The following is a 13942-nucleotide window of genomic DNA, read 5'->3' as shown; positions in this document are numbered from 1 at the left end:
AACAACACACAGTACGTCACCGTGCACTACCAGAACCTTGTCCACGAACTGCGCAAGGCCGCCAAGCAGAAGGGTTTCGAGATCACCGACACCAAGATTATGAAGGTTCGCGGCGGCGGTGACCGGTTATACTACGCCGAGCTCAGGGTACCAGAGGGCGCCAGCTACCGCGAGGGCGCCTTCGTGGACATCCAGTTCAGTCCCTACCAGGAGCAAGCGGACACCTGGCGATTTGAGATCAAACCGTCCGCAGGCATCACGCCCGCTAGCTACATAGGCGGCTTTCTCTACCGCCCTCGCTTGGGTGCATCCTTCGCCGAGCAGCCCCTGTTCAAGGAGGGCGTTCACTACAGCTGTGCATTTAACTATCGTACTTTGCCTGAAGCTGAAGAGGCATTGCGTAAGCTTCGCGGCATCTACGTCTTTGCTCGCTTGAACCCTGCCACCGTGGGAATCAAGCGCCAGATCAACGCCCTTAACCATTACTTCCGAGGCGGCGATGCCTTTAGCGATGTCACTCAAATCCTCCACAACTCCTACCTTCGCTTCCCAGACGACAAGATCGTGGACTACTTCGCCGGCATGTTCGCGTATTTGGGAGACAACGGTGCTAAGGACAGCATCATGGAGCGTCTGAACCGCTCACTCCAACCCGACGTTTTGCAGAAGCTTCGCGCCCTTGCCGGTGGTGTAGCGCTCATCCAAGGTCCTGGTGGCGTTGGCAAGACACGCATCATCGAGGCTCTGGCTGTTGCGCACTACGAGGCTCAACAAACTGGCGTTATCCATGGCCTTGGTCGCCTTGCTGCTTTCTGGGTCACGTCGCCGTTGAACAAGCAGCTCGACGACGCTATGCTCAGGATCTACACGGCCTGCCTAGAGCGACGGAAGGAGCTCAAGGCCGCTGGCATCCAGGCACGTTTCCCTATCGTAATCCGACGCCATATGAAAGAGACGGAGACAGCGGTTGTTCGCAAGGAGTCCGAAGCTGCTCGCAACGTCCTGCTAAAGAACGAGAAGCCGCCCTACTTTGAATACATCGAAGAAGAGCACTTCACCAAGGACCAGCTGAAAGAGCAGGCAGCGGCTTACCAGGAGAAGTCCAGTGAAGACAGGCGGACCATGGCGTTCCTTGACGCACTGACAGTGGACTCGCAATTCCGCATCCTTCTTGAGACGTCCGAGACAAAGTCGTCTTTCACCGACAAGCGACTTCAGTTGGAAATGCTGTCGGAGGGTGCGTGGGTTCTGCGCCTCGCCGGAGTGCCGGAGCGTAATGCCGATACGAACGAGTTAGTGGTACACGAAATCGCCCAACCAAAAAAGTACCGCGATTTCCGTTTTCAGCTCGACCTCTATGCTTCAGGCCAAGAATTCGACGCCGATGACATGCGCCGACTGACTGCTCTCACCAACGAGATCATTAGGGACCTCGCTCAACTGGCCGTAGCCATTGGCATGACCTCCGACGTAATCTCGCAGCCGCGTACTCATACGCTCGAGCAGCCGTATGCCGTTCATCACGACGAGGCTGGCAAGTCAAGCGAGTCAAGCACGCTCGCTCCTCTCGTGTACACGCACGCCTATAATAACGAGGGCCCGCTGATGGTCGAGCGCAAGGCCATAACACCCCACCTGTTCTTCGGCGATATCCATCAGCCAAAGCCTTCTGCTGCCGGTGGTTCGGAGGAACGTCACGTCTTCAGTGATCAGCAGGACCTACCTTTCTTCCATCGTGCGATGCTAGGCGGCTGTACCACTATTTACCTGCACACACAGTACCGCTTCAATTCCGACATCAACGCTCTCACCAACCACATCCTTCCTCGTGGCCGTATGGAAGTGGCCCCCGGGGTAGATGACCGGGAAGAAAACATTCGCGCCATGGAGATCGCGATGGAGCAGTTCAACATTTCCTCCGGCCATCGCGTCATCTTCGTCAGCGTCAAAGGTAGCCACGACATCGTCGGTGCCACCAAGTCTCGCTACAACAAGGACTTCATTCCCTATACCCTCCGGGCCGTCTGCAAGATGATCGCTGGCGGGTTTTCTGGTAAGCAGGTCGCTATCATCACCCCGTATGTAGCGCAAGTTGCCGCTATCCGCTTCGTATTGGCTAGATTCATGGAGCACTTAGCCAATCAGGTTGACGAGGAGGAGCTGTTCAAACTTAGCGTCCAGCTGCGAGACGTCGAAGTCTTCACAGTCGACAAAATGCAGGGCGCCGAGAAGGAAGGTATTGTATTCGACACCACCAACGCTGGCGACCTCGGTTTCGTCAAGCATACCACACGAATGCTCCTAGCCGTTGGACGCGCGCGTTCCCTCCTCGTTATCGTTGGTAATCCTGTGAGCGTCCTCGCCGAATACACTGGTGCGACCGACAAGGACAAGCGGTACGTCAAGCTCGCCTACTACAAGGTTTGGAAATGGTGCCTAGACCGAAAATCCGCCATCCAATTGCACGTTGATCCAGAATTGGCTCAAGGTTGGTGCGAGTTCAACCCCCCGTTCAATGTCGCCGAGCATATAGAGGCCTTCGCTGCGGGCTCTCAGGCCACTGAAGAGCCCATAAAGATGTTTCCCGATGCCAACTACGGACCTCTCCCCACATTTTCCACAGCCTCCCCCGTCGACGGTGATGGAATTGATTTCTATTCCGGTGGAGATGACTGGAATCGGGATGACGCCAAGGACAAGCCAAATGATGATGGGGTTCCTTTCTATTCCGGTGGAGATGACTGGAATCGGGATGACGCCAAGGACAAGCCAAATGATGATGGGGTTCCTTTCTATTCCGGTGGAGATGACTGGAATCGGGATGACGCCAAGGACAAGCCAAATGATGATGGGATTCCTTTCTATTCCGGTGGAGATGACTGGAATCGGGATGACGCCAAGGACAAGCCAGAGGGTGAGGATCACGCCGACGATGGTGGAGACGAAGCCAAGGACAAGCCAGAGGGTGAGGATCACGCCGACGATGGTGGAGACGAAGCCAAGGACAAGCCAGAGGGTGAGGATCATGCCGACGATGGTGGAGACGAAGCCAAGGACAAGCCAGAGGGTGAGGATCACGCCGACGATGGTGGAGACGAAGCCAAGGACAAGCCAGAGGGTGAGGATCACGCTGACGATGATGAGGATCACGCCGGCAATGATGAGGGTCACGGTGGAGATCAGTGCAGCAACGTAGCACACGACTGGAACCAGTACGATTGAAAAGGTTCTAGAGACGCTGGAGGTGATTTGGAGATCAAGGAAGACAAGCCTCCCAGTAGGATAGTGTGGGACTAGGCTAATATCGATCTCTTCTTGTTCTTTGAAAGCCAGTACGTAGTAATGAAGAGAAGTAGTAGAGTAAGAGTTTATGCGCTTACTCTATTCCTCTTAAAGTGATAATACACTGTATCAAAATAATAAACGTGCTGGTAAAAGACGCAAGCACAACACTGTTGAAAGACACTGTAATAAATCGCGGTAAAGGTGTGTTTCCTAAACACCTTGAGTTCACCGTATGCAGCTGTATATGTTTGACAATAGATGGGTTGGAAGTAAAGCCCTGAACTTCAAGCGGTTCTGGAGAGTTGCGGCTACGTTGGGGAGAAGAGGAGTTAAGGCAGAAGAGGATTTTGGAGGAGAAGTAATAATATACTGTATGTAGAACTTATACGGGTGTATAAAGCTGTAATATGTAGTATAGTAAGGTACAATAGGTGGTACAATAGTTGGTAATATGTACTATAGTATGTTGTATTATACATTACGATATATCACGGTTGATGTTGCAGCAAGTTGAGGTTCATGTTGCAGCAAGTTGCGGTTGATGTTGCAGTAAGTTGCGGTTAATGTTGCAGCAAGTTGAGGTTCATGTTGCAGCAAGTTGCGGTTAATGTTGCAGCAAGTTGCGGTTGATGTTGCCGCAAGTTGAGGTTCATATTACAGCAAGTTGCGGTTAATGTTACAGCAAGTTGCAGTTAATGTTGCAGCAAGTTGAGGTTCATGTTGCAGCAAGTTGCGGTTGATGTTGCAGCAAGTTGAGGTTCATGTTGCAGCAAGTTGCGGTTGATGTTGCAGTAAGTTGCGGTTAATGTTGCAGCAAGTTGAGGTTCATGTTGCAGCAAGTTGCGGTTAATGTTGCAGCAAGTTGCGGTTGATGTTGCCGCAAGTTGAGGTTCATATTACAGCAAGTTGCGGTTAATGTTACAGCAAGTTGCAGTTAATGTTGCAGCAAGTTGAGGTTCATGTTGCAGCAAGTTGCGGTTGATGTTGCAGCAAGTTGAGGTTCATGTTGCAGCAAGTTGAGGTTCATGTTGCAGCAAGTTGCGGTTGATGTTGCCGCAAGTTGAGGTTCATGTTGCAGCAAGTTGCGGTTGATGTTGCAGCAAGTTGCGGTTGATGTTGCCGCAAGTTGAGGTTCATGTTGCAGCAAGTTGAGGTTTATGTTGCAGCAAGTTGAGGTTCATGTTGCAGCAAGTTGAGGTTTATGTTGCAGCAAGTTGCGGTTGATGTTGCAGCAAGTTGAGGTTTATGTTGCAGCAAGTTGAGGTTCATGTTACAGTAAGTTGCGGTTAATATTGCAGTAAGTTGCGGTTGATGTTGCCGTAAGTTAAGGTTGATGTTACAGTAAGTTAAGGTTCATGTTACAGCAAGTTACGGTTTATATTATAGTAAGTTAAGGTTTATATTATAGTAAGTTAAGGTTTATATTATAGTAAGTTAAGGTTTATATTATAGTAAGTTAAGGTTTATATTATAGTAAGTTAAGGTTTATATTATAGTAACTTTTAATAAATATTAAAGTTAGTATTACCTAATCTTTTAAAAATTTATATATCTATTAGTATAAATAGTTAGTAATCCTTTTACTATATCTTTAAAAAATATACTTTCTACTAAATATATTTATAATAATTAATTTTTTTCTTTCTTATTTATTATTTAATAATATTACTATAGAAGTAATAAAACTAGACTACTTTTACTTTATAATAATAAAGTAATAAATAAAGAAAAAGTATAAAATAAAGCTAGTTAAATTAAATTTTATTTAAATAAGTAGAATAATAAATACTAAAGTAAGAATAAAGTTATTAAGTATTTAATTAAGTAATAAGTAAAGATAGTTTAAAGCTATATTAACTAAATACTAGTTACTACTAAGTAAGACTTTCTTATATTATCTTTATAAAAGAAATTTATACTACTATATATAAAACTTAAATAAAGATTAAGAATTTATAAAGTTTTACTATAATTAAGAAACCTTTTAAAAAAAGTTATTTATTTTACTTAACTAAGGGTAAGTATATAGTATATAGTAATATATTAAATAAGATTTTTTTACTTTTTTATTTATCTATATTCTTATATAAAGGTTTACTTAGATTTAATAACTTTTAACTACTTTATAAAAAGAAGAAAAGAGTATAACTTATATTTAAGATAAAGATATTTATAAAGTAAAAGAATAAAATATTTAATACTTTAAAATAAAAAATATTTTATAAAAATTTAGTATTTTTTCTTTAAGAAAAAAAAGTATAATAAAGTATTAGTAACTACTAAGTATAGTTATTTAAAAAATAAGAAGTAGTTTTTTATAATTTATTATTTTATAATAACTAGTTACTTCTAATTAACTTACTATATAATAAGCTAAAGCCTAATTAGTTTATTCCTTAATAGGATCTTAGTTATATATATAAAGTATACTACTTATAGAATCTAAGTAGTAAGTAGTTTACTTAGATTCTATACTAGTATACTAAATAAATAATACTCTAAGCTACTACTTCCTAAATAACTTTTAAACTATAGCTTTCCTTAACTTCTTTTCTTATTTAATAAAATAATAGTATACTTATATAATAGCTCCTTAAGTATAGCCTTTTATATACTACTTCTAACTATATAGCTATTTTTAATTAAGTAAACTAGTAGAAAGAAATAATTTTAAAAGTAGTATTTATTAAAAGTTAATAAAAGATTTAAGGTAAAAATAAATTTTTTTTTATTTTATTTAAAAAAAGAGTTTTTAAGTATTTTAAGTAATAGTTAGTATAGTTTTTTAAATCCTTTATTACTAATAGTAAGATTTATTTCTAAAGTATATAGTTTTATTATTTATATTACTATATAGCTAATAATATTATAAGAATAAAATAAATATAAACTTTACTACTATTTTACTTTAACTTTAATATAAATTAATCTTAAAAGCCTTAAGTAACTAAGAAGCCCTAAGTAACTAAGAAGCCCTAAATAACTAAGAAGCCTTAAGTAACTAAGAAGCCCTAAATACTATAGAGGTAAACAGTATAACTAGCATAGGGTTAGAGGTAAGAGAGTAGCTATAGAGGTCTACCCCTAGGGGTAAGATAGTATCTATAGAGTACTACCCTTAGGGGCGAGATAGTAGGCGTAGAGTGCTGCCCCCAGGGGCGAGATAGTAGGCGCGGGTTGCTGCAAGTTACTGCAAGTTGCTACCCCCGGGGGCGAGATAGTAGGCGTAGAGTGCTGCCCCCAGGGGCAAGATAGTAGCCGTAGAGTGCTGCCCCCGGGGGCGAGATAGTAGCCGTAGAGTGCTGCCCCCAGGGGCGAGATAGTAGCCGTAGAGTGCTGCCCCCAGGGGCGAGATAGTAGCCGTAGAGTGCTGCCCCCGGGGGCGAGATAGTAGCCGTAGAGTGCTGCCCCCGGGGGCGAGATAGTAGCCGTAGAGTGCTGCCCCCAGGGGCGAGATAGTAGCCGTAGAGTGCTACCCCCGGGGGCGAGATAGTAGCCGTAGAGTGCTGCCCCCGGGGGCGAGATAGTAGCCGTAGAGTGCTACCCCCAGGGGCGAGATAGTAGCCGTAGAGTGCTGCCCCCAGGGGCGAGATAGTAGCCGTAGAGTGCTGCCCCCGGGGGCGAGATAGTAGCCGTAGAGTGCTGCCCCCGGGGGCGAGATAGTAGCCGTAGAGTGCTGCCCCCAGGGGCGAGATAGTAGCCGTAGAGTGCTGCCCCCGGGGGCGAGATAGTAGCCGTAGAGTGCTGCCCCCGGGGGCGAGATAGTAGCCGTAGAGTGCTGCCCCCGGGGGCGAGATAGTAGCCGTAGAGTGCTGCCCCCGGGGGCGAGATAGTAGGCGTAGAGTGCTGCCCCCAGGGGCGAGATAGTAGCCGCGGATTGCCGTAAGGTGCTGCCCTTGGGGGCGAGAGTGACTAACACTCACCGCTAGACTTACAGCGGCCTATGCAAGAATAGACGGCTTCTCGCCTACTTATACCTTGTGTAGTACCTCTCTATTGCTTTCTTACCTTCTCTTATCTCTTTTCCACTTACCTTAGTTTCTGTGTTCTTTCTAACAACGTTGCAATGAAGCGCCCTCTAGCAAACGTTTTAACCAAAAACAGCAAACGGCAGCGTACGAATGATCCAGAGATTGAAGAGACAACTCCTATCCACGAACAAGCTGCGCCATACCTACTCGCTATAGCGAAGTTTCCAATCGATGCGCTTAGCGCAGAATGGAGTTTTGGTGTCAATAGGTCTATTGACACAGCACACCAGCGCCGCCTCTGCGAGATCTTTAACGAAACTGGTATTCTTCGACGAGACCCTAGCCACCAACTGCAGATTGCCTGTTCTAAGGAACACGTAGAGCAGATGCTTCATCATCTGAAGGTGGAATTGCCAGCTCAGAGCACAGTTACTTCTGCCACGTTTGCGGATAAGGAAGGATTGGAATGGCCGTCGTTCAAGAGCTGGAAAAGCGTGACTGGAGGGACAGCGGAACTTATTACGGGTCACCATCGTGTAGAGGCATTCAAAGAGTATCTTCGCCTTCGGCAGTTAGGAGAAGAGGAGAGGTGGTGGGTGTGCCGCATCTACGATAAAGGCGGGTGCCCCTTAACGCGCGTACTGTGAACAACAGCCCCTAACCTTTTTAGACACGCTACCACCAGACACTCGTGTTAAACTTCGGGCGAATCGGGCCGATATTACGCTCCCTGACAATCATGGCCAGATATGGTCCGAGTTAACCAGCCTGTTCTGCACAAACGCCAATCTCTTTCAAGGCTCAAGCAAGTCAGTTGAGAAAGAGATGAGAGAGCATCTTCAGCTTAGTAGCCGCGTCAAGTTCCCAATACGGCGGCTAGTTACCCTGTGGAGAAATCAAAACTGGCAGCCCCTGCTTACGCGTTGGTGTTCTACCGCAATTGGGCAGGCAACGTTTAATCTCTCCACTTTTGAGTGGATGGCTAGTTGTCGGATAGATGACGTATGTGTAACCCGCCGCCGAAATACTCTGACCTGTCTTGCTAATCTACTGTCTAGCATTGGTTCGCTGCGTTTGAGAACGTACTTCGCATCTCTACATCTATTCGAAAGCAGTATGGGGTTGACGCCAGTTTAGCAGACTGGAACACGCTAGCTAGCCTGCCCCAGGCACGAAGTCCCCATGACGTACAAGACCTGTTCTACCCTGGCGAGGAGTTAGACAAGGATCCTGGCCCTTCCCATACGCGCCGGCAGGGCTTCTTCCCAACTCTAAGCAATGAGGCCTACCATGCGCTATACTCCACTGTACTTTCAAAGCCCACACACACGTACACAAACATCCTCGCTCTCTTAAAAACCCCGAAGAAAGAGGGGAAGCTTATGAGGAGTATTATGACCCACGTCAGCCAATGGGTAAACAGCGGATCCGCCAAGGTGTCTGACAGCGACAACAACAAACCCGCACTGCGGAAGTATCTAGTGCCCGTGCTGCAGAGCAGGCATGCCGGCCAGGCTGATCAAAAATCTCTTGACCTCCAACAAGAAGTACTGCAACACGTACAGCAAAATGCGGAAGCATTCACAAGCTCTATACTAGACCGCTATATTGACGAGTACCCAAGTGCAGAGATCAAGAACTACGGCGCACGCTTCCAGCATAAGGTGTGGAGAGAACTGCTGTCAATTGTGACCAGTTTCACAGGGCCAACCTTGCACAACAAGCACTTGGCGTGCCTAATTCAAAGCGATACCTACATAGCGCGAACGCCTACAATCGCACAAATCGCGTGTGATGCTATCTGTCAGGTCCCTGAAGTCGTCAACGAACCTGCGCTCCAGTCTACTAGGGCAGCAAACGACTTGCTAGAGACAATTCAGGTCGCAATCACTGAATGGATGTCTAGACACACTCTAGAAGACTCTGATAATACAAGTCAAGAGGTTCCGCTGCCCGCAAGGCACTCTAACGCCGAGTCTAGCAGAGAGAGAGAGCTCAATCTGACAGTCTCTGAAGCGGCACGTAGCGTTTCAGCACGGTCGAGTTCGGACCAGCTTACCCCAGAGCTAATTTCTCACCCCTCAACTGAGCCGCGCATACCCAAGGCATCCCAGCAGACCAAAGTTCAAAACAGGGGGATTGAGGACTTGAGTCTAAGCGACCTTGCTGCAGCCCGAGAGAAACACCGTCAGAAACGCACCCTTAGCGACCAGGTAGCTGTAAAGGGCAGTGCTTCTCTAAGCGAAAAGACCCGAAAGAAACACCGTAAGAAACACACCCTTGGCGACCAGGTAGCTGTAGAGGGCAGTGCTTCTCCAAGCGAAAAGACTCGACAGAAACAACGAGGGGCTTGGAGGAAGTAATCCGTATCTGACCCTAGCCCTAACCCAATAGACACTGTTCCTCTCCTCTTTCCTCTGCACTGGATATTGTGATTCTCGATCATCATCTATCGATCTACCCTACAAGATCCTCAGCCCTTAGCCAACGTACTATTTTATATAATACTGTTCTTATCATCATGTCTTTAGATCTTGCACAACAAAACGATAGCGATTACGATAACAGCAGTGCTGGAGAGGAGGACGGCCTGTACCAAGATGTGCAACCTGATGAGCACGATAGAGAACCTGACGAGCATGATGGAGAAGAATACCACGAGAGCAGCCTTGGGGACGAAGACGCAATAGCGAATAATCAACTTACCTGGGCTATTGACCACAGCGGAGGTGACCACCGACTACCTGGTGAGTTTAAGAGCATCCTACTTGTACGCATATAGTAACTACGTAGTAGTGAAGGGATTTATCAAGATGATAGACAGCCCCGAATTTAACGGCAGTAAGGCTATTGGAATGCTGCAGAAGCGATACACGATAGACTACGGATCGAGGCGCGTTGGGTCCCGACCAGCCAAGCCTGAGGACAAATTTATCCCTGAGTTCCACCTCGACCTTATCATTATCATCGGCCGGCCGCTCCAACCCATTGTGAAGTTCTCTACGTTCTTCGACCACGTAACAATCAGCTTTAAACACTGGCGAGCTCCATACAGCGCTAAACACAGCCACGGACTGTCGTTTGATATGGAGCATCGTACCTTCCGTCTTGCAAAGGGTGGAACGCGCGAATCTTGGTTTATTGTTATGCACCCTGTCGATAGCACAGTAGACCCTCTTCTGTCAGGCAGCGAACGTCGCAAACGCCGCGAGAAGGCGTCTGAGCACAGCGCTCTCAAACCCTCCCATGCCCTGTTCCTTACGTCGTACATTAAGAAAGTCTTCCTTACAGGCGTATTACTTGGAGAGGGTGTTGAGGCTTCTTGGAAATTGGATGGACCCCAGTCGCAATCGATCTCAATCGTCAAGTGGGAAACGTTCCAGGAGCAGTTCATGGAAGGGTGGCCAGAGTACGTGCGCAAGAACACGCAGGATCCGTTCTGGACTGAGAACCTGCCAGCGTTCCATGCGTATGACTACGGGCAGAACCTTCCAATTGAGTTGTCTACTGAGCAACTCAATAGTCTGCCTAAGGAAACCCGGTTGCGCCCTGATGACGAGACGTCTGACTCTGATGACGAGACGTCTGACTCTGATGACGAGACGTCTGACTCTGATGACGAGACGTCTGACTCTGATAGCGAGACGTCTGATTCTGGGAATGATTTGTCAAACTCTGGGAATGATTTACCAAACTCTCAGAATGATTTATCTAACTCTGAAGACGCGGCGGCTAGGTCCGAAGGCGGCGCAGAGGGGGCTACGCCCCCACAGAGCGGTACACAAACAGGCGATCCAATTCCCCCGCCGCACGACCATCAACAGCCGTTTGATAACTACACACAGGATCTTCTACGCGCACTAGAGGACAAGTATAGACTGGAGAGCATTGAGACGGTCTCCTACGCGCTAGCGGTCGACATCCACTCAATAGCATCTTCCAACCTCCCTAACGCCTCTAATGACGTCGGTGTCATTCTCGCACCTGCGCGCTGCCTCCTTGCCAATCGCAACAACGTTGTTCGCCAATACCAACACCCGCGCGACTTTACCTTCTACCCTCTTGCCTTCCATCCATCGTACGGCAACTTCTCCTCCGCGCAGCCCCCAGCATTCCTACGCGACAACGTGCTCGCTGTAATGGAGGACAACATGAGCTATCAGAACAACGGTGCGAGCGTGTTGACTAGTGGTTATTTTCAGGCGTACTCCAACATTAAGCGAACTATACGCCATAGCCCCGGCAACTTACTTGCTACCAAGGGCATTGCCACGGCTGCCCTGACGCTGCCAGATCAGGATGGCAACCTAAACCCTCGGGTAGCGGCGAAGCGGCAGCGTTTACTGCGGAAATTGCGAGGCGAACAGACTCCTGATAACCCTACGTCTTCCCAACCGTTCGCTCGCGAGCAACAGCGGATTAAAGCCGCTATAAAGGAAGAACTGTACGCGTTTAGGATGGAGCAAGTTCTGTCTGTGCAGGTGTCGCAGTTAGCTGACGGTCAACGGAATTTTGCGACAGTGCTTCAACCTATCCTCCAGCTAATCCGGTACTTCTCGCTGGAACAACCTACCTACATTGATGTCCTCTTCGCGTTCAAAGAACGCATCTTTCCAAAGGTTCTCTCCTCCTTTGCTAGTCTGTTCGCGCACGCATCAGACGAGTTTTATCGTCGCTTCAAGGCTGCTGGCTCTAAAGGGCTGCCTTTTGCCCTAGCGGAAGGTGTGGCCGCATTCGATCGCCTTGGCAGCTACTGCTTTACTGGGTTCCCCCGGTCTTTAGTGGGCTCAGTGCTCGGGCCTCTCTGCACCATAGAAAGCATTGAGCAGGGTGGGTGGCCGTTTATCGACCCCAACATGCTCAATCTGCAAGGCAGTGGCCATGCTAACCTAGTGCGTTGGCCGCGCATGGACAATGGACGACCTATTATGATGCACGTTGCTTCCATTCGCCACCACTATGGGCCCCAGGTTGCCGCTTATTGTCACAGCGAGGTATGGTTCCGTGAGCTTGGTGGGCTCACAGGTAAAGGGCCTCGTGGCGCAGAAGAGTTCCTAGTAGAGGTGCTCGAAGAGATGTGGAAGCCGCAGACAATCGCTTTCGTAACACACCAATTCTATCGCGCTCTGAACAAGGGCGGACGGGGCAATGCTCAAAGCGTAAGCCTAACAACACTGCAGGCACGACAGGAGGCGCAAGAGCAGGTGACGCGTTGGGCTGAAAGCGAGCACCCCTTCTCTGCAGGGTTCGTGCAATTAGCGTTTCAAATATCAGCCGCTAACACAGTACAGGGAGTACGAGTCGATCTTTCCTGTCTTTTATCCAGAAGCGACTTCGGGTTTGAGAAGCCAGACGCGACGCGACTTTGCGCAAGAGCTCTACTGGGAGTGTGTTAACAGCCATGGCCAATCTAGTAGCTACCTCTTTTCAAAGAACGCGAGCTGGTTCACTGTGTTACGCGCTGCCGTGCAACACGCCAGGGCCAAGGCGATGAAGGAGGAATACTGGATCAGCGCCATAATGTCAGCTCTAGCGGCGTGCCGCATTGACTGTGTGCCTGGTTCATACCATGGCCGATTGAGCTACCGGAGAATGACGCGGCTAGTCGGTAACGTTCCGGCCCCATCCGCTATAGCGGCGAGACCGGGCAGCCTCAAGCGGGCAGCGATTGAGGCAGTACACCAAGCAAAGCGGCGCTCGCAAACAAAGAGTACTATCGACTTTGGTTGCCAAATCCCTTTTAACGCCATCCCGCCGCTAGTTGAAAAAGGTTTTCAGCAGTTGGACGGCCAGTTCTCAAAGTCCGGCATGAATCAGAAGGTTCGTGAACACTACCACAGAGCACGTCAGTGCCTCATCGAGTGCTTAGGTCAGCCAAAATGCGATCTAATGCTCATGTTGGTGTTAACCCTTGCATCCTCTTCAGCTACCCCTACTGTAGCGGTGAATGCGACTGAGTTTTCCAAAGGACCAACCAAGAACTCTGAAATGTTTGCGGCCGCCTTGGTAACAAGAATGCTCTGGTCTCTTCGACCAGATTACTTCCCGTCGGAGGAAGACGATGGTTGGGTGCTTTCGGTACGGGAGATGACGAAGAAGATTGGTAAGACTTCCCTAAGAGAGGCCCTTTTCCCAAGTAAGAAGCATTGCTAACATAGTACTATCTGGGGTAGAGCACAAAGGTTGCAACAACCGCTTCCTTCGACAACTGCAATGGATTCGGGTTACTAGTGGGCGTCGAGACTCCCCAAGGAACAGCGACATAGCGATCAACTATGATTCCGTTCTTGAGAAGAGACGTACAGAGTTAATGCGACTACGGAGCGATGCTAAAGGTTTTATTCAATGCGTGTTTGGTAGTTCTGATTATGCATGGGTTGACCGATGTCATACTATTATACAGGAGTCCCCAGTGTAGAGTAAGCTATTATAGCTTCCACTATAATTTTACATCTTCTCTCCTATAAAACACGTATATACTATATACATCTTCTATCCTATACAGCTTTTGAAGAGATTAATACACGTTACGTAGTGTTATGATTTTTTAAAATATTTCGTATTAACTGTAAATTCAGAAAAACACCAACCCCAATATTAACCGTACTATCGTTGTCGCATGTAATCCGTTTCTTAATCTTAACTGTGTCTCTTCTCTACTATTTACATAATTAACGTAATAGTAA

The 13942-nt window shown here is 47.7% G+C and overlaps 1 protein-coding gene across 1 annotated transcript; it reads left to right on the top strand.

Annotated features, from left to right (window-relative positions):
- Positions 1-9777: 9777 nt before the first annotated feature.
- On the top strand, positions 9778-13146 carry ACET3X_004689 (uncharacterized protein; the record flags this gene model as incomplete). Its single annotated transcript, XM_069451249.1, has 4 exons — positions 9778-10003; positions 10053-12501; positions 12548-13076; positions 13126-13146. The coding sequence occupies 4 exons, from the start codon at positions 9778-9780 to the stop codon at positions 13144-13146; spliced, it is 3225 nt and encodes a 1074-aa protein (XP_069306733.1).
- Positions 13147-13942: the final 796 nt, after the last annotated feature.

Source organism: Alternaria dauci, chromosome 4 (assembly GCF_042100115.1).
Source record: "Alternaria dauci strain A2016 chromosome 4, whole genome shotgun sequence".
Taxonomy (NCBI): domain Eukaryota; kingdom Fungi; phylum Ascomycota; class Dothideomycetes; order Pleosporales; family Pleosporaceae; genus Alternaria; species Alternaria dauci.
The sequence above is the reverse complement of the archived record's forward strand: the minus strand, read 5'-3'. Positions and strand labels throughout refer to the sequence as shown.